At 34.4% G+C, this 21,337-nt stretch overlaps 1 protein-coding gene across 6 annotated transcripts in view; it reads left to right on the top strand.

Annotated features, from left to right (window-relative positions):
* Positions 1 to 21,337, top strand: part of FER (FER tyrosine kinase) — a 196,971-nt gene that overhangs the window by 83,357 nt on the left and 92,277 nt on the right. For 5 of the 6 annotated variants that reach the window (XM_032984034.2, XM_042787613.1, XM_042787615.1 and 2 more), the window contains 3 exons: positions 7,889 to 7,981; positions 13,518 to 13,721; positions 18,586 to 18,708. In XM_032984034.2, the coding sequence (XP_032839925.1) occupies positions 7,889 to 7,981; positions 13,518 to 13,721; positions 18,586 to 18,708 (420 nt within the window). Of the gene's footprint in view, positions 1 to 7,888; positions 7,982 to 13,517; positions 13,722 to 18,585; positions 18,709 to 21,337 lie in introns of those variants that run through there. The other variant, XM_042787616.1, reaches the window with a different exon arrangement.

Below are 21,337 nucleotides of genomic sequence, written 5' to 3'. Positions count from 1 at the left end.
CCTGCATACCAGATTGTAGTAACAGTGCTTGATTTCAGATATACTAATAATGAACTCTGAGTTACCACTCAAAATAAGGTCTTAATGTTTGTGAAGATACCAGATTACTTAGTGATCAAAACCAAAAAACATGCTAGAAATTTTCAAGAAAGGAACAGAGAATGGAGAAGAAAACATTACATCACTGTATGAACTGATGTGCACCTAATTCCTAAATGCTGTAGAACTGCAGAATAATTTAAATTGGAAGAGATCTCAAGGAGGCCATCTGGTCCTGCTTCTTGCTAGAGTAGTCTTTGATGTTATATCAGACTGAACAGTGCCTTGTTGCAGTTGAGGTTCTAGCAGCTCCAGTGGTAGAAATCTCTCTGGACAACCTGTTTTAGTATTTGATTAGTATCCTCATTATGAATTTTTTTTTTCAGTATCTAACTAGAATTTTTTGCGATGAAAATTTCCTGTTGCTGCTTGTCCTTTTGCTATGTACCACCTACAAGAGTGTGGCTCCATATAACCACTTTTACTTTCAGCTCACTAAATTACAAAAATGATGTAGGAGAATTCAGGAAGGCAAAGTGATAGATATGTGGAAGATCTTCTACAGGATTAGTGAATAAGTAGATTGGTCTTATCAGTCTTGAAAAAGCAGACTGAAGGGGATTGTGATAAAGATGTATACAATTTGTTGGATCTTGAGTGATGTGGAGAAAATGAATAGGCAATAACGGTTGTTCACTGTCTCTTCATCAGCAAGAATCAGGGGCCATGGAATAACCACAGTAGGCAGTGTTTTGCCAACTGACAGCGTTAACACAAAGGACACAGACACCAAGCTAAAGAAATAGGCTTATTTTACTTCAGTTTAAAGCAGCAGAAAGAATAAGCAAGGTAATGCACCTAGACATTACTATTTAAAGCTAGCTATAGTGATTAAGAAAGATACATCACCAATTGCCCTCCTACTTCACCATCACCCCGACTCGTGCATCAGCTGGGGAGCCCCGTCACAGCGAAGGGTCGGAGAGCCTTTTCCGGCAATTGGGAAGTCCTACACAGGGCGTCCACTCATAGGTGAGGTCTCCGTCTGTGCTGTGAGAGGGCCCGGCTTTTATACAGTTTAACAAACAGATCTAAACAAAATGCACAGGAGATATCTGGTAGATTGACATGCCTCACTCAGGCATGTCTGGATCTGGCCAGGATCAGTTTCTGTTTTTCTTTACATTTGGGATTTATAGTTACTTCCAGCTGTTTACTTACAGTTTTCAGGGATTGTTCCTGTGGTTGCATTTCATGCTGGTAAGATGCTGATTGCTTCATCCTGCTGCTAAGATGCTGGTTACTGGTCAGGGAATTCACTCAGAAGTCAACCTTGGTTTGAGGCCTATTGTTTGGGCCTTTTTTGTTTCAGGCAGATGATTTAAAGTAAACAAACAAACACATTCTTCAGAAACATCTAATTTAAGTTCCACAACTGGATGCTACAGCAGTGGGTTTTAATAGTTTATAGGTTCAGAAGGCAGCTGAAAAAATTTATGGAAGGAAAGTCCTTCCATGACTATTACATGTAAAAACATCACATCTTACGCTACTAAGGCAGATGTTATACTGCAGATCTTATACCACAGGTCTTCAGAGGTCAAAGATATGCTCTGAAGAATTACCATTCTCCTTTTCTCACAGGCTGTTAGGCCACTGGCATGGCTTGGGATATATTTTTGGTCTGAGAAAGTATAGCTGTTGTTAAATTTTACACCAGGAAATCTTGTTTTTCAGGCCACCCCTGCAATTCAGAAGGTGGAACATTAACTTAAATCCTGTGCAGTGTTTAACAATATGTATATGTCAATTATTCATCATTCCTGCTGCTTTGGAAGGTGTTACATGTGTTTAAACCAGAAAATGTTACCTTATCAAAAAACTATTTTTGAATAGCTGTGTTATTTAATTGGTTTTGCTGTGTACTTGAGATATTTTTAATTAGCTTTGAATGTTTTAGTTTTTAATAACTCTGTGTTACATCTTCATGGCTCTATACAGTGCTGCTCCCAGTTCTAGATAGCTACAATAGCAAACTTAAGAAAATGCACATTAAAATTCCTGGGAAGGGACTCTCAAGATAGGTGGTCTGCTCAGCTCAAATAATCAGCTCATATTCAGCCAGCAGCTCGTTCCATGTGTGACTGCCATGTTAATAGTTTAAAATACCCCGTTTCATTTGCTGAAGATAGCATGATTCTTTATCTGATTTTCTACATGTGGTCTTTCTGAGGTACTCGGTTCTGTTGTAGATGAGGAAAAAAAAACCTTTTGAGGTAAGTGATTAGTCTTATCTGAAATCAAATCATAGATTTCAGGCATGTTTTTCTATATGATCGGGTTTTAATATACGTCAACATTTACATCTCCTTTAGTATGTGATAATACCTATAAAATGAACACACAAAGATCTTGTGGTTAGTATATCCACTCATCAATAGACAGGGCAGAGTTACTGTCATGGTCTAAGTTTATTACATGTTTTTAAGGCTTCTCCTAAATAACTTTCAATCTCCACTGCTGAAGTGACTAATGCAGAGGATAATTTTCAGAAAATTATTTTCTCAAAAGCTTCTTTAAAGAATTCTTGCTTATAAATCACAAAACTCCATTCTTGTGTCAAACATCTATAGCCTTCTAAAAGCAAATATTTTCTTTGTTCTCCCCATTATCTAAATTTGAAGACTTAAGATGAATGTTGTTCTGGTACCTTTGTCATCAGGGAAATTTTATCATCGAACCAGGAATGAAGCTAACATACACTGTACAAAAACTGAGAACCTCTTAATTGCTCTGGCAGATACTGTCTGGTATGTCTTTTTTATCTGTAAGTTCATTGAACATAGCATTTGCAATAGCTATGAGGAATCTGTCCCTTCTGGTTTTATTTTAGGGCTCTTGTACTGTACTGAAATAGTTTTCATCAAAATCTCTGAGGATCAGATCCCAAGCCAAATCTCAGAAATGATACTATCATGGTCATCTGTTAGAGATCACTGGCTATGTTTTTCTAATTGAAATTTCCTTTTCTCTGACAGTATTTTCTCTTTCAGTTGGAGAGTCCTCATCATATCTCCTCTAAATTTCCTGTGAAGGTTCTCTAATTTAATTTGCAAGCCCAAATTCAACTTCTGTATCCATGCTGATGGTTTGTATCTGAGTCATTAGACAGTCTTCCTTTGAATGGAATAATATTACAATATTGGCCTATTTATATCACCTATATGTACATGTCTGGCTAGTGTTTTTAGCAATATTCATTATATGATGCATTGTCTGTTATTAGCAATAAGATGTCTCTTATTGCTAATTTTCTACCTTTGATCAGTAGAGATAGTGTTACTATTTGCCTGTCCCTCAGAAGCATTAATTCTGTTTTGTCTTTATCTGAGATCTCTGTCCAGCTTCTTACTTCTTTGCTTTTCTAAAAAGAGTATAGATTATTTTTCTTTTGTAATAGCATCTAAGATACAGCCATTTTTCTGGATTTGTACAGCTAAAAAGCTCTTCTGGGCTTTTACATTATACAAGCTTACATAAGCAACATCTTTTGCCCTGGTGCTTTGTCTTGACAGTGTTCATTCCAAATGCTGTTGCGAATAGGATTCATATAGCTTATCATTTTGATTGTGTCACACTTCTGGGTGTACTGTATTACTCTTCATGCACTCTAAGATCTGTGCTGATTTTGACAGGTGACATGACTGTCTGTCTGACAAAAGAGAGACTTTTGTCCACAAGACCCTAACAGTTATAGTGCATGATCATAGAAGATAAATTCTACTGGAAAATGTATTAAAATGGACAGGACATCATGTTGCACAAGGTTCCTCAAAGTGAACATAGAAAACATAGAAGCTCAGATTTCTGTCTCATATATAAAGATGCACCTGAGGAATTCCTTAAGCAAAACAGAGAGTGTGTCACTTGCATTTTTCAACTGGCCTGGATCCTGTGCTTCTTTTTGGGTTCTTATGCTTTATTTTATTTCTCTGCATCTTATCAGAAGAGAAGAATGGAAAGTAAAATTAAAGAGTGCTGGAGTGGTTGTCTTATGCTGTGACATCTCTTGAAAAGAGCTGAGGTAATTGTTTCGACTTTTAAGAAAGAAAAAGAGAATTGGAACAAAAAGGCTGGCTGAGGTGTATACAAGTGGGAACAGGGTTTCAGCACTCCTTATTTTGTGGCAGAAGAAGTATAACACTGCTGCATCCAAAATGGGTTGCTTGTGAAATATGACAGAGCACTCTAATCTGATGGCTACAAGTAGTTGCTGTCAGACAGTTTCTCAATAAAAGACTTATTTGTCTTAGTAAATCCTTTCTATATTATTTGAAAATAAAAGCAGTAGTAGTGCTTTGCTTTATTTATCAAAGAGGATAATGACAAGATGTCCCACCAACAAGACAGCTGTTTGTATTCTGTATAGAAGTTCATCAGTCTTGCATCTTTCCAAGGTAAGCAGTTGGATTTTTAACAGTTTTGCTAGGTATACTAGTCCAATGGATAGAAAATTCATGACCAATATTTTAGTTGCCAGTCCCAAGACTGGTGGAGAATCATTTTAATTCATTCTGGAGACTGATTAGAAGTATGGCCAGTTCCAAAAGGGAAGTATCAGTCAATGCATTTTTCATAATTCCTTGTATGGTGTGCTCTTGTGTCACAGGTACATTTAAACACAGTAAAAAAATAGATTAAAAATGTTCTCTAATGACAACATATATTTTCATACATATCTAGCTTCTTAATAGTAAACTACAATTTATTCTGCAGTAATTCAATCATTGCATTAAATTTTATGGCCCACAGATTAGTTTTCTGTTTAATGAAATTGGTGTAGTATAAAATACAAAAATTGACAAATCATGCTACCATTTTGTTAATATCTCTGAAAGTAATTAATTTAAACCAAAATGAAACTGAATCAGCTAATATGTTTTAGTAGCTGCATGTTGTATGCTGGCAAGCATACTACTCCATAGTGCTCTCTACAGCACCCTTGATGAAGAATTCTTAATTACTTTCCAGTGTTACTTCTTAAGTTTGTTAGTCAAATAGTAACATGTTTGTCTGAAGTGTATGTGATGACTACATAGCCAGAATGGTTGTGCTGGTTGGTCAAATGTCTGATGTTTTTTGGAATGAGTATTATGTATAATTATAATGAACTTTTCTTCTGAGAACGCAGAGTCTCTGCTCAGTTAGCTTCCTTCAGAAATTTTAAATAACCTAATATCCTGAGATAATCCTTTCATGTGCTAAATCCTTTGCTAAATTGTGACCAACTTGGCTGAGAGCTTCAAAATTTAATGTGGCTAGGGTAGAGATCACTGAAAGACAGCTCTGATGTGTATTTATTTTGGAAAGCAAACTTAACACCCTGACTTAACTAATAAAACCATACACATACACATGACTATATATATACATATATATATACATATTATATATAGATATATGCTACTAAAAGTAGATGGGCTGTTCCAGGTTGTATTCTTATGCTAGTTTAGGAAAAAAAAATATACCTAATATGTGTAAAAAAGCCTCTTCACAGTGGTGAATATATTATTATTAGTGAAAACTTTTCCTGCAAGATGTAATGGTTCTTCTAAGGTGATCTGCAGCAGGCCACTGGGAAAAAAAACAAAACAAAAAAAAAAAACCAAAACAGTAAAAGACTACTGTTGCTGCTCTTCAGCTTTATTCAGATTTCCCAAAAAATGCTTAAATGGAATAAATAAACTTAGTACAGGCTACAGTTAACATTTGTCATGTGTTTGATAATGCTTGCTGTGCAGATAAACTGTGAGTCTTCATTTGCTGCAAGATACAGAGTAGTTTCAGTATGTCAGAGGTGAAGTGCTATGAAATACTACACAGTGTTTATAAATGTATTGCAATTTGAACAGGGAATGCGCTACATTTGGAACAAAGCCAAAGTTTATCCCTTAAATCTGCATTTTAATGCTCATTCTATTTAATGTAACTATTAGCCTCTGTATATCATAATTCGGTGTTGCTTATCAAAGTCCTCTGGTGGCCCAGTCTATGAATCTTTCTGGTACTTTGAGTCAAAAACCCCCCTATTTTGTTAAAAACATTTTTTGATAAGGAAAAACTGGTGAATGTAGAAATTTACGTGTGCTTTGATGTTGTCATTAGATAAACCCATGCTATTAGTGTAAAATAGAAATGTAATTCCTGAGTTGGTTTAGGGGAAGTGTAGTGAAATTCATGCATCATTTGGTAATGTATTTTTTCCTGTCATATAGGAAGTATACACTTAATTGCCATTAAATCTCATGGCTCATTTCTGAAGACGTGTGAAATGAATGGATCATTCCATATCCAGCATGCAAGCAAAATTAGACTTTGTGTCCCTTTATTGTTAGAGATTTTGTGCATGTGTGTAGCCAGTTTAATTCATCAATATTATAAAAAAATCAGAACTCAGCACAGAGGTTTTATTATAAGAAAATTAGTTGGCATACAATATTAATTGAGTCTGATAAAAGGAGTAAAAGTGTTACTGATGGGTAAGTGAGCACATAGTTAACGAGAATTTCAGTGACTAATAAAGTCCCTATTAGTGTTTTGACTATTTGACTGTGTTTTTGCACTCTTCTTACCACATACAAATTATGGCACATTGCATAATTTTGCTACCAAATAAATATATTTATTTTTCTAAGACAATGTTTAACCTATGTCCTCTAAGCTAAACTGTATTTGGGAGTCATTTTCAAACAGTGGTATGTTCTGTATACAGAATTAATAGATTTTGTTACTTACTTGGAAGTTGTGGAATGAACTGAACCTGCATTTACTGCATTTTCAGATTTTCAGTTTCTTCAGTCAAGGCTGTACACCCAAAACTTGGAAGTAATTTTTCTTTCTAATACTAACAAACAGTTGTAGTCTGTCTCCATTACAATTTTCTTATATTTTAGGTAACCTATAGCTAATGAGAATTAGGTTGTTAATGTGTGGCCTCTCTGCTTCTGGTTTAATTACTTTGCAAATACTCATTAAAATATCTTGGCTGTTTCTGGCAGTGATTTGCAATAAGCTAAATTTGTCAATGTTAAAAACATATTTTTGTGCTTCTGAAAGATTCTGTGATACTAATTTTGAGAGTTGATAGTAAGTCAGAGATTAAGAAACATACAGATTTTGGACTAAGTCAAGTTATGAGCACCTTGGAATTAACATTGACTTATGCTGAACTAGAGATGCTTAAAGGCTGTCTCAGTGTTCCAGTTAGAGCCCTCTTAAAGAATTTAAAATCTATATGGTGACTGCACCTATGGTTTACAGAAGTGCCAGAAGACAAATGGATCTTTCACTGCTTGGTATTAATATTTACAAGTAGTGCATTGTTAGAGAAGAACATATTAATAAAAGGAAAAAAAACAAAACAAAACAAAAACAAAAACCAAGGATAATGTACAAAAAAAGTGTTTTTGCTTTACTATGTGGACTTTTTTTTAATTATATGGATTCAAATCAGTGTCCTTTTAAAATAAGTGGTATTTCACGAGAAGTGAGAATTATGTCCTTTGTTTTTAGGTTACAAGAGAATTTCAGTTTTCTTTATAGTTAACAATAGTGATTCTTAAAATAATTGCACAAAATATTTCAGGAAGTATTGAATTTGTCTGTGGTTGAATTGATATCAGTTAGCTTAATCCCACTGATGTTGACACTTACTCATTTCTGTCAGTAGAGGCTCAGTTTCTTTCTTTTATTTAGAAAAAATCCAGGAGGCTACTTTCCATGTTCTTCAATAATTCAATTATCATATCAATTTGCTTATTTTCACTGGAGATACTGCTTTTTCTCCTAGGACAAGAAGGACAAAGTCTCAAGATTTGACACTATACGTCATTCCATAGCTGGAATTATAAGGTCTCCAAAATCCATGTTGGGGTCATCGTCTGTAAGTAGTATCAATAATGTAGTCTTGTACTACATTCTGTTATTTCTGCAGCTTAAGTAGGATTTTTTTTTTCTGAAGCATCATGCATTTCCATCTGCATGGGCAAAAATTATATTAAAATAATTTTGTAAAAACACTGTTCTGGTTGATCAGTGGACATGATAATATCGTAGTGTAATAGTATGTCAGAACAACTTGTTGCACTTTAGGGAAAAAAAGATCATTTGTATGTTCTTTGGAGCTCCCAGACTGTGCTCTGCTTTTAAGTGTACTCTTCCCAGTGAGTCTCTTTTACTGAAAATACAGTGTATTATGCTATTCAGATGGTCATGCATCTTTTACTCATTGTTGCAATAGTTATATTCCTCATATTTCACATAAAGGCACCAGTAAATAAGTATATTATTATTGTTATTAATACTATTACTGCTACTACTTCCTCAATAACTGGTACTATTTAAGTAATTAGATATTATACATCTTTCTTGAATCCCCACTAAAAATGGTTGTTGAATATCTTTTACTTCTTGTTGGCTTTTGTTCAGGTTCCCTAATGGATGGAGAATCACCTTTGTTTCTTTTGCTTTTCTATTACCTCTGTTTTGATATAGAAGCTTGCAAGACTAGTTAGAATACTTGCATATCTCCTTAGGGAGGTGGCAGATTTTACTTGAAAGCCTTCCTGCTGTATTTTTCTCTAGTGAATCATGATCATCACAAACCTTCCAACCAAAAAGGCCCGTAAAATAATGAAACAAAAAAAACCTACCAAACCTCCCCCTAAGCAACCCAAAAATATGTTTGTCAGGAGTTTAAAAACTTTTTAAAATTGCCTTTTAATTGTGATCTTGCCACCTGAAACATTAGCTCAAAATAACATTTTTGAGAGAACTTTAGAATGAATGGACCTTCTATTTTATGCTGCAGGATTGCATCCAAGGACCCATTAAACTTTAAGCTAAACAGTGTTCAGAATGTGTGGAAGAGATTACAGTTGCATATATATGTATACATATATGTGTATATACATGTGTATACACAGGAAAATTGTATGTAGTGATAAAGTAGTGGAAAAATAAATATGATAGAGATAAAATTAGGACAGGAAGGCTTTTCCAATGAAAAATGTGAAAGTTGCATGACATATTTGAAAAGTAATAGGAAACCCCCTGCTAAAATATTAAAATATCCCTGGAGATAAACAAAATTTCCACATTATCATGATCTTTGGTTTATAAAACTTCTATTTGATGTAAAAATGCAACATTTAATAATAAAAGCATATTAAAATGTATATTGCTGTGACCTCTGTTCTTTGTGTGAGACATAGACATCAGCTTTGTCTATTTGTATGTGTTACATAACTTGTTACAATTTTTAAAATAAAAATAAAAATACTGCCTAAACCTGCTCCAGAGAAAAATTGGAAGAAGAAAAATTTCAAGAGGATCAAGATAAAACATTTAAGTTGAAATCAGGGGAAATCAATGTCAAAATTTTCATGGGCTTTAATTAAAGGTAATTTTAAATAACGTATGTGCCTCATCTTGATTTTCATTCCAATTTATATCACTACTAATTCCATAGCAATTGATGTGCACCTGGGTGTAGATATATGTTAGGTAAGATTGCTGAAGCCTTTGAATACGTTTAGGAGAATTAAGATTGGAATTGGGTCATTTGATATGGAAAATAAAATCTGAGTAACAAGTGTACTCTTGATTACCTATCACTTAAATAAGCTTCAAAGTCAGAATAAATAAACCAATTAATTTTCAGTTTTGCTTTGTGTTTTGATTTAGTGATTTTGTGTGTGTTAGGAAAGCTAACCATGAATATATGGCTAAAATTTGCTTCATGAATTAGTATTTAGCTCTTAATGTCATCAGCTGCTCAGCTTTTTCCTGCTGACAATAGCATATCCATGGTTATTGTTAAATGTATAAACTATCGCTTAAAACTTACTATCCATCAACATAGTATATGAAGTGATTACTGAAGGTGTGTTATAAAATAATAATAACATACATTAATGATTTTGTTATTATTTTTAAATAGCCCAGTACAAAAACAGATCTCAAAGCAGAGTAGGAAAAGGACTGGTACTGATCCTCTGACAGAGTATAGTCTAAAAATATGATATTAACTACTTGCTTTCATATTATATGTTTTAAATGTATTAAAACTTTAGAAGTGGAGCCATATCTTGATTTAAATGTAGTGTTACTCTAAAAACAATATCCTGTATTTAATTGGTGGGAGAAGTTGAATTTTATGTGTAATTAGAGAAAACAAATCGGTTTTGTGTCATCTGAAGAAAGTCATAGAGAAACCACGTACTTCCAAAAGCAGCTAGGAGTTTAACTGTTAATTATGTGTTGACACTTAAATGATTTACATGTTCTCAGAAAGAGAATGTAAAAGATAATATGGTAAAAAAAGTATGTTTTGAAGAGAAAACAGCAAGGTTAGGGATTCAGGTGGCTTCTCTTGGGTAAAATGCAAGCCAGTTTTCTATAATAGGAAGAGACAGAGATTTAATCAAATGAGGAGAGAAAACACAAGGGCAACCTTCATGTACCTGTAATGCAGTGCTGTGAGTAAACTGAATGAAGCGTCTGAATGAATTGCAGCATGATTGCCAGCTTCTGCCCTCTGCCTATTTTTTTTTTGCTGCTTGAGGCATTTGAACTGAGCACAGACAACTGTTATTGTTTATAGTATAACTTTTCTATTGTTTATAGGATAACAGGTGGAATTAATGTTGGCTTCATAGGGTATATAAGCATGTGGGAATGAGGCAGGTACACTGAGGCTAAAGGCAGGATATTCCATCGGGAATTGTCTTCAATTATCAACCTTAATGTATTGCTTTACTTTCTCACCTATGTCTGTGCCCCTCTTTTACACCGGGAGAGAAAAAATGTCTTGGCTAAATGTTTTGTTTGCATACATATGGAAAATAAGGAAGTATGCAGAGTTTGAGTTCAGGATATATATGAAAATACAATACTGAGTAAGCTGTTAGTTTAGTAAAATATAATTCCCGTTATTATTTTCTTTTCATTGACAATATAAGTACAGGAATATCTGATTTTTTGGAGTTAGAAATAATACACTGCTGTTTGTTCAGTTTTTGTCTTGAATAAGGGCAGTAGCAGGGGACTGCTTCATATTACTGTTGGAGAAAAACTGTTGTTTCAATGTATTGTTAAATACAGAGAGAGAAGGGGACTCAGAATAAGTAAAGAGGACAGTACTAGGTCCTTAAGGAGCATTATGAAGTGTATGAGGTCATTTCCCTCCTCTCAGAAGGAAAAGTGTGATGAAGTGTGTAAGGACATATAGGTGTATCTCATCCAAATAACCCATAGATGGAATATGGCAATATATGGAAATCTTGAAGGAAAAAGACAAAAAAAGGAGCAGTTGGGAGGAAGAGTAGAAATTCAACAGCATGACTTCCTTTTCTTCTGAGTGATTCTGTTCTTTATTTTTAGATTCCAGTCAAATTAACAACAAAAATCTTAGAAAAATATTTCTTCATTTAAGTTGATGAATCACTTAAGTGCTGTTGTGTGTACCTACAAATGAGCAAGAAATCTCCTCCTCCAAATGAAATTGTAAAACATTGAGGCCTAAAATGTAAACTGGTTCTTTCAGGTATCCAATTAGTTATGTAAAGTTACTTACAGATATTTAAACTCAGTAGAGTTTAAAGAAAAGAGATGGGAATTTAATTCTGTGCAGGTAGTTTATTTTCCTCTATCTTCCTTAAAGACTAACCTTGTATTTAAACAAGTTAGTTCTAACTACGAGATGCAGTAGAAACATTAGCACTAAGTGGTGTAAGCCGAGTTGAAATCAGTATTAAAATTATTATATATCTTGCATTCGTACTGTTTTTTCTGGACTTTCAGTTATGTTTTCTTTCCTAGCCAGTCAGGGTGAGGTGAATATTATATCATACAGAAAATACGCCAGAGTCAGATGACCTGTTCATAAAAATAATGCAATTTTAATAACACTCAAAACGTGAATAATTACTGCTTTTTTCATCAAGAAACAACCTTGATTATGATTGCCCCATAGCATACAACAAAAAGGAAAGGTAATGTAAGGTAGGAGATAATCAGCAGAGGATACTTTGTAGCATTTTAATTGTTTCCTTCTAAAGCAATAAATACTACTTTAACCAAAATTTTTAAAAAGGGGGAAGATTGATGTCAGTGTCATAAACAATGCAGTAGTTAGCAATGTCTAAAATGCTATGTTGCTCTTCTGTAAGTTCTTTCTCTGTCATGAAGGCTTTTAAGATGTTTTATTCTGGGTCGTGATCATGATTGCCTGAACAGTGACTCAGATCCAATGCAGTTCAAACATAAGCAGATGTTATTATCAGGTGGCTTCCTCTTTAGTAAACTATAAAATGACTTGCATGTCAGATTTTTTTATTTTTCTGTAGCCTTCTTTTATGAAGACCATGAACTAGTTTATTGACCCTGAGCTGTCCTTTTATCCTTAGAAACATTTCCTCTCAAGTTGAAATGTGCTTCTGTGGCAAAGGCTACTCTGTGCCCCTTAAGATTTCTTAAAGCTGAGTTTTCTGGTGATTCAAACGTGTCATCTTTGAACAATAAATGTTCAAATAAATAACATTTTCTAACATTTTGAAGGCTTATTTTTTCTTTTAGGAATTTCTGAAAGAGAATGTCTTAGTATCATTTAACAGTCATAGACAGCTCTGATCTGTGGTGTATTTAACTGTTTGTGAAATTGATATGTATGATGGCCTTCTTGGCCAAACAATATCTTGTTCATTATGCTGATAAACACAGTACCTTGGAGTTCATCTTTTGCTCCTAAAAAGTAGAGTTTTCCTCAGTGTTTTCTTAAAAAATGCAAGCTTGTTAAAATTAATATGTGAAATTGTAGGTTAAAACTCATTTACTTTCATTTATAGCTAGTGAAAATAATTTCTTACAATCTTTGTGCCTTCAGAAACTCTATGCTAAAGTTCATCCTTTATAGCTGGGTGTATATTCTGTGCTACAGTGTAAATGTCTCATAGAGCTGTTAATTCATTTAGGATGCAAACGGTAAATTCTGTGAAAACAATTTATGCAATTCAAATGCTTTTACAAAAATCAATTCCTAATGTTTTTTTTTTTTTTGTCTAAGAAATTTCTGTCTGGATAAAGAAATGGTTCATTTTGAATTGTTTTTAGTAGCACATCACAACATGTGAGAAAAAGTTGGTCAACATGGCTCAGGAAAAATATCAGGCCAAGTGAAATATAGCTTTATGAACGCTTCCATTAACGTCTGCTTTTTAGATATTAATTTTGTAGGTAATAGAAAAGAAGGTGATCAGTATGCCTTTTGTGTAGATGTAAGAGCCTTGATTTTGTATGTTAATAGAAATATATAATCTAGATACAGATATAGAAATTATTGTTTATCATGCTTTTCATGTAAGAGTGAACTCTAAAACTGTACTGTTATAGTAACACTTTTCTTCAATATTTTTCCCAAGTTCTTTGATGTAATTTCAACCACTGAGAAACCATTGGCTGAGCAAGACTGGTATCATGGTGCAATTCCAAGAATAGAAGCCCAGGAGCTGTTAAAACAGCAAGGAGACTTCTTGGTGCGAGAGAGCCACGGGAAACCTGGTGAATATGTCCTTTCTGTGTTTTCAGATGGACAACGGAGGCACTTTATCATACAATATGCTGATGTACGTCTCTGATACACTACTGAATATTCAATGTTAGGAAGTTTATAATTTCAGCTAAACAGTGTAGGATCTACATAATCTATTATGGAAAATGGCTTTATATAAAATTCTGAAAGCTGTTGGAAATATTTCCATCAGTGCTGAAATCAGGGGAAAATGACATTTTGGGAAACAAAGGAAAAATATGAAATATGAGGTTATTCAACATCTTTTATCTTACATGGAAAAGCCAAGGTAAAAAAAATGTAAAAGTTTTGAAATCCAGAACTTGTTACTCCTAATTTATGCATGGACATTTATTTATTTTTAAACTAATTTTCATAGTTGGTCCTAATTAGGCTACTTTTAAATCAGACTGTAAATATTCCATTGAATTTTCCTGAAAAATGGAAACATCACGTAGAAGAAGATAATCTGTGGTGGTTTCTATACAGTTGGGAATTGAAGCTACTGCTGCAGTAGAGATGCTTAAGTTCTTTTTAGCCCTATGGGTATTGTTTTGTTTAGTATAACACAAACACTTGTGAATGTTGCACAGCATGTATGCTACTACAGACTGGAACTGATCCCCTTGTTGCTCTAAGTTAGGAAAAATTGGTCATTTTAAAGATTATGTTAGTTTTTATATGCCTTTATCCAATGTATTCTTCCTAATGCATTACTTTTTTTTTATATATATATGTATTTTTTTACCTTTCTGAATTTCAAACTCATTCAAAATGTGGCAGTTCTCATAGCATTACTAGAAAGTCTTCTTGAAGAGTGCCATAACAGCAAATAATTTTCAGTTTTCATTCAGTAATGCTGACAAAACATTTTTCAGTCTCTTGTAATAAAATTTCCCACTCACAGAAAAATACACAAATTTAGTCACATAACAATGTTTACACCAAGGGAATTTCTGTGTCTAAGTCCCCAGCTGATGCAGTGTGTCTGGAGGAAGTTAGTACTGTGTACCTGGTTTATTTCTTTTTAACAAGACACAGTGATATTTTTCAGACTTCGTAGAAGTTGGAAGGCTTCTGTAGGATCAGTGATTATGGACACTTGTTCTTCTGGAGTTCTCATTAATTTTCACCTAGAGTTTTCCTTGTAGAAGTGAACCTTTATATAAAATCAGTGTTCATTTTATTTTGATTTTATGAAGCTGAAGTATTTTGGTCAGAGTTCCAAATGAGAAAATAAGAGCAATAAAATTTCCTGTACCTAGTCACAGAATCTTACAAGATGCTTGGAGCAGTCTGATCCCGATCCAGTAGAAATGAATGCATATTGTATACTTCATGTGGCTGAAATAATTTTGTGTAAGTCATTGTATGTGGCAAGTAGATCTTCAAAAAATGTAGATTACACTTTCAAGTCAGTTAAAATAGAGGGGTTTTTTCATAAGTATTACTTTGAGGCCTGCCTGTAAATTAACTCCTTTTTTGTATTTTTTTTTTTTCACAAAAAAAAAAAAAAATTAAAAGCTATCTTTATTTCCATAATTTCACTACACTCTTAGAAATTACATTTGAAATGTAACACTAACATTGTTTAATATTGCATAGCTTGGACGGTCCAAATATCATCAGGTCACTACATCTGTCTGCTTGTACATTTAGTAATAGGGCGTTATGTTCATCTGCTCGTGGATTCATGACAGATTTTCTTGACAATCATGGAAGTTAAAAACTTTTTTCTTAAAGAAATGCACAACTCCTTATGTACTTCTCTGGGGTGAATTTTCTGCATTTATGGTGAAAAAAGCATTAAATGTAAAAAGAGAAAAAAATTATTGAGCTCTAAAAAGGAGTTAGTAGATGGTGGGGGTGTTATGGTCATATAACAAGAGGCATTGTATGCATGAACATTTTGGTAGGGAAGTTTGTGGACAGTTTAGTGTAAAGGATTTGTTTGTTTTCATTGGTATGAACAATGTGGAATCAGGTCTCTGTGACTAGTCAAATCACACTCTTGGATCACTGACAGGTCCCCATATGGAGACTAAGCTTGTTGTCCATATACAAATTTTCTTCTGAATCATATACTAAAGTACAGAGTGAAACATAAACCTGTTTGAACAGTGTTCCTATAATTGCATGAGTACTCTCTCTCTGGTTTTACCATTATTTTAAAGGCTAATCTTAATAAAACTATGTGTGTGATGAATGAGTTAATCATTCAGCTTCAAGCATCAAAATTCACTGCGGTCATTCAAGACTAATGCTGTTTTTCTCTGCTGCTTATTTGAGGCTGTATTATTTTCAAATTGTTGTTTGTTAGTGATCACAGAATCATAGTGATTTGTGTTGGAAGAGACCTTAAAGATCATTTAGTTCCAATCCCCCTGCCATGGGCAAGGACACGTTCCACTAGATCAGGTTGCTCAAAGCCCCATCCAACCTGACTTTAAACACTTCCAGGGAGGGGCCATCTACAACTTCTCTGGGCAACCTGTCCCAGTGTCTCACCACCCTCATAGTGAAGAATTTCTTCCTAATACCTAATCTAAATCTACACTCATTCAGTTTAAAACCATTACCCCTTGTCCTACCGCTACACTCCCTGATAAATAGTCCCCCCTCCATTTTTCTTGTAGGACCCTTTTAAGTACTGGAAGGCCTCTCTAAGGTCTCCCTAAAGCCTTCTGTTCTCTAGGCTAAACAGCCCAAATGCTCTGAGCCAGTCCACATAAGGACGGTGCTCCAGCCCCCCTAATCATATTCATGGCCTCCTATGGACCCACTCAAGTAGGCCCATGCCCTCCTTATACTTGGGGCCCCAGAGCTGAACAAGGTAGTGCAGGGAGGGGTCTCACAAGAGCAGAGTAGAGGGGGGTGTCACCTCCCTCGACCTGCTGGCCACACTGCTCTTGATGCAGCCCAGGATGCTGTTGGTTTTCAGGGCTGTGAGTGCACATTGCCAGCTCATAGCTAGTTTTCCATCTACTAGTACCTCCAAGTCCTCTGCAGGGCTGCTCTCAATCTACCCTTTGCCCAGCCTGTATTTGTGCATGAGATTACCTTGACCCATGTGCAGGACCTTGCACTTGGCCTTGATGAACTTCATGAGGTTTGCAGGGGCCCACCTCTCGAGCCTGTGAAGGTCCCTCTGGATGGCATCCCTTCCCTCCAGTGTGTTGACCACACCACGCAGCTTGGTGTTGTCAGTGAACTTGCTGAGAATGCGATCAATCCCATTGTCCGTGTCTTCAGCAAAGATGCAAAATGGCACTGGTCCCAATACTGACTGCTGAGGAACGCCACTCATCACTGCTGTCCACTTGGACATTGAGCCATTGACTACAACTCTCTGAGTGCGGCCATCCAGCCAATTCCTTATCCACCAAGTGGTCCATCCATCAAATCCACGGCTCTCCAATTTAGAAACAAGGATATTGTGCAGGGCAGTGCAAAACTAATGATCTTAATAATGGTCAGGATCCTGTGTAAATACAGAGAATCAAAGGACACTTTCTGCCCTGAAGGTCTTTATACACAGATGGCAGCAGATGGGCAAGTGGCTGGATGTGGGCTTGGGAAATAACACGCAGTAATGGTTGTTGTGCTAGGGAGACTCTTAGGACATCGGGTTTTTTGGACCATCTGCACAGAAATATGAAGGAGCTTATTTGAAAGGAATGGAAACTAGTGTTACTAGTCAGTCAAAGCTGAGTCACTATTTAATAAGTGAGTGAAGTTAAACAACAAAATAAACAACAACAAGTATTCAGACTAAAAACATTTTTATGATAGAGAATCAGGTATGTTAAAAATTGTTGACATGACCAAATTTCTTTACCGACACCATATTTACTGTGCAAGGAATTTAACCCTGGGGGCTAGAAAGAAAAAAGTCGACAAGCCAGTGGTGGAGGTTTTCATCGCCCAGTTGTGTAAATGAACTTGTATCTCAGTCTGTGCTTTGAGGTTTTTATAATTGCAATACTTGTTTATAGTTGCCATTGTCAGGCTGGTTTATGACAGTTCCTCTCTTGCGAGAAGACTTCTCTAACTGTAGATGCTGAGTCTTGTATAGGCACAAGACTTTATCCTGTTTCCCAATCAGCTGTAGTGTATAATTTAAGACATTCAAGAGGATTAAATGAGCACTTCCTTACTATTTTTTTCCCTATTAAGTGTATGGGCAAAGATAAGCAATGAAAATGCATTTTTTTCCCCTTGATACCTGAAAGGATGGTATGTCATAGCAGTTGTTGCTAAGAAAATGCTACATGCTTCTAAGAAAATACTAAGATTTAATAGTTTCCATTGTGTTCAATTATGTATATAAAAAGAAATAAATTCATGAAGCGGAGACAAATTTTGTCTTGTCAAACTTTTCTATGAAGTATATGCTTGACCTGCCTTTGTTTTTAGCTCTGTGCCAGGGATTTATTCATTTATCAAACATCGTAAATGCAGTAAGATCTGAGTAGGATTGTGTTACTTACCTCTTGTTTATTTTATTGTCAGATGTTTATTTTTTAATTGGTTTTCTTTAGTTCTTAGAACTTTAAGTAACTAGGAATTTAGTGTTGTTTTTTCTGGTTTAGAATATTTTATTTCACTCTGTCAGAGTTTTAAGTTTAACTGTCCTTTTTCTTGAAATTAACACTTTAAATAAATAGCTTTTTTATCATGTTGCCTTAAATGAGTGATGCAGTAATTTTGCATTTATTAATTTATCCTCTTCTTAACTATCATTCCATTTAATTCAATCGAAATGCTATTAAATGTATCAGGAAAGAAATCTAGTTCTGTAAAAGTGACCATTTCTTTGTTTTGTTACTATTGAGGGAAGCATGGTGATGCCCTGTTGCAGTTTCTTGTTCAAAATATTGCTTTTAGAGAAACAATTATTTCCTTTTACCTCCATACAGAATCAGTATCGTTTTGAAGGAACTGGGTTTCCAACTATTCCTCAGCTCATAGAACATCATTACACAACAAAGCAAGTTATTACAAAGAAATCAGGTGTTGTTCTGCTGAATCCTGTTGTTAAGGTAATCCATACATTCCAAGAACTCTATTTAACTGAGAAGAATTGAAGGGGGGGAGTTTATATTGTTATTTAAAATATATTCCTGTGCAACTTCTCAAATTTTTCATTCTTGCTCATTTTGTCACTGTTTTTCTGAGCTTTTTCAACATTTTCTGCTCTGTGCAACATGTTTCTTTAAAATAACATTCCATCCCAATTCTTGTAATAAATATTTCCTTTCTTGAAAGAATGGCATTCAGCATCTCATAACATATCCTCTTATTTTCTTTTTGGTTTCCTATTTGTATTTCACTACTAAGGAATTGAAAGCAGTAGTACATTGCCCATAAAGGTGTGATGAATAATTTTTTTTTTTTTCATAAAATGATGGTCTAGAAGTGGTAAAGTTCCCATGAAATTTGGAGGAATTATGACAACTCTTTATCTCTATTTTATATCTCAGAAGTAAGTTATACAGACATGGAAAAAGGTACTGTCATTCCAGCATCATTGTAAACTTCAAATAAAAATCCCCCTTTTAATCAATAAGCTATTGCAGGAAGTCCTCCAGGAGGGAAATTAAAAGAGATAGAAATATTAAACTATATCACTGTTTAGAAAGCTTAAGAATCTCCTTGGCTTCTTCCAGTAGTTTTGCAGTTAATATCTGCCTAGTTGTTATTTCATTCATAAGACAACAATTTTGTACTTAAGTATTGCATTTTAATTATGAGTAGGCCATTTGTTATTGATTTTTTTAAAAAAGACTGGTTTCAAGCATGTGTAAAGCACCTTCTGTGTTCTATAGACCTTTAGAAAGCATAACAACATATAGTTTCCTACTCCAAGGTCCTAGTTCTTTTCTACTAATAATTGTAAGAAATGAAAGTATATTCCCTTTCTCCAAATTAATATGATTTGTTTACACTTGTCTGTGCTTACCCATTTCATATAATTTTAGAATTGAAAGAATGAGGTTTTGCAAATACATATTTTAGGTTAATGTCTTGCTGACAACCAAACTGACACTTTACTGAACATAAAATATTGCTTAAATTCATTGTAGAACATATGAGAAAGCATAGAATATTATTTCTGATGTGTGGATAAATGTATTTTGATGTAAACTGTTTAAGTTAAAAATAAAGGGCTATAAAACTCAAAATTAAATCTTTTTATATCTGTTTGCAAATTTATGTCTTTTATTATACTGTATTTGTTTTAAATGTTTAATGCTCTGTTTCATGACTTTTTTCTGCCTTTGTGTAACGTACATACTGTAAGAGCAGGCCTGTTTTAGCAAATGTAAAACTATATTGCAGTATGTTACTGCATACTAAATGATAACAGAACTTACTCTTAGTTTTGCTGTGTTAAGGTTAAAGAGGAAAACATCGTCTGGAAAACATCTTCTCTTCATTCCCTGTTTTTAATTTGAAGACAGGGAGCTCCATATTCCTGACATTTTTGTTTCATTTGGCTCTTTTATTTATAAAGTTAAGTTTTCATTTATGTATAGTTTTATATAACTATGTATGGTCAAATAATTTTTCTAGTACATATTCTGTGGAAGAAATATGGTCCCAAATGACCTTCCTGATCACTTCTCCATTACTGTACTTGATCTCATCATCTTTGAGGTGTAAATGCACATAAGGGTATGCTAAATCCTTTGATGGTAACCACGCAGACATGTATGACTGTGTGGTATGTCTTTCCAGGACTTGAATCCATACCATCACCACTACATTCAGATGTATCATAACCCCCTTACAAAATGATGGAGGACAATTTCTAAGACAGACTTTTTCTACTGTCACTGGTTGCAAAGTCAGTTTTTTGGTTTTCTTATTTTCAGGGGGAAAATGAAGTGGACCCACTTCTCTCTGGTCTTGTTGACTTGAGTTAGTCTTAGTATTAACTTAGATTAGTGGAAATACTAACATTTCATCTAGGATCATGTTAGTTTTATGACTAGTTGGTTGATGATTTGAGCTGCAGTGCGCAAGTAATTTGACTACTCAGGTTTCCCAGAATGCTGCAAGTAATCGGCATCTATCCATAAAATCCAATCACCCAGGCTGTATTTATCTCATTGTATGACTGACTTTGTGCTGGTGTGCATCAGTCTTAATATTAAAGAGTATTTCCTTTAGGGTTAATGGACTTTTCAAGTTTCGTTCTGATAGGTTATTTGAATTAATGGAAAGGATGTCCATGGTAATACTGACTGTTAGTGCTGAGAGTATTGGGTTACAGGAATCTTTATTATAAAAGGGGTTTTTAAATATCCATATTACATATATTGTGTGTAGGTTTTCAAGAATTTATGAAATATAATCTGAGTGACTAATAGCTACTTATACTTTGTGTGAACTAAACCCAACGTAGAGTGTACTCAGTGCTTCATGACCAGCAATTTGAACCAAATTAAACAGTATTGAAAAGGTTGTTTGCTACATGGTGTAAATTGCTGCTTTAGAGCAGCTGTTTTATAAAATATTTAAATTGTTTTGTTTTGGAATACCTTTTGGTTTGAGCTATATTTTATGATGATTTTAGTTCTCCCATCTGGTAAAAACTAATTATTTCAAAAAAGTATTTCAGAATTAAGGAAAACTGTTATGAGCTTTCCTTTTTAATTTGCATGG

Source organism: Tyto alba, unplaced genomic scaffold (assembly GCF_018691265.1).
Source record: "Tyto alba isolate M040663 unplaced genomic scaffold, T.alba_DEE_v4.0 Super-Scaffold_13, whole genome shotgun sequence".
Classification (NCBI taxonomy): domain Eukaryota; kingdom Metazoa; phylum Chordata; class Aves; order Strigiformes; family Tytonidae; genus Tyto; species Tyto alba.
The sequence above is the reverse complement of the archived record's forward strand: the minus strand, read 5'-3'. Positions and strand labels throughout refer to the sequence as shown.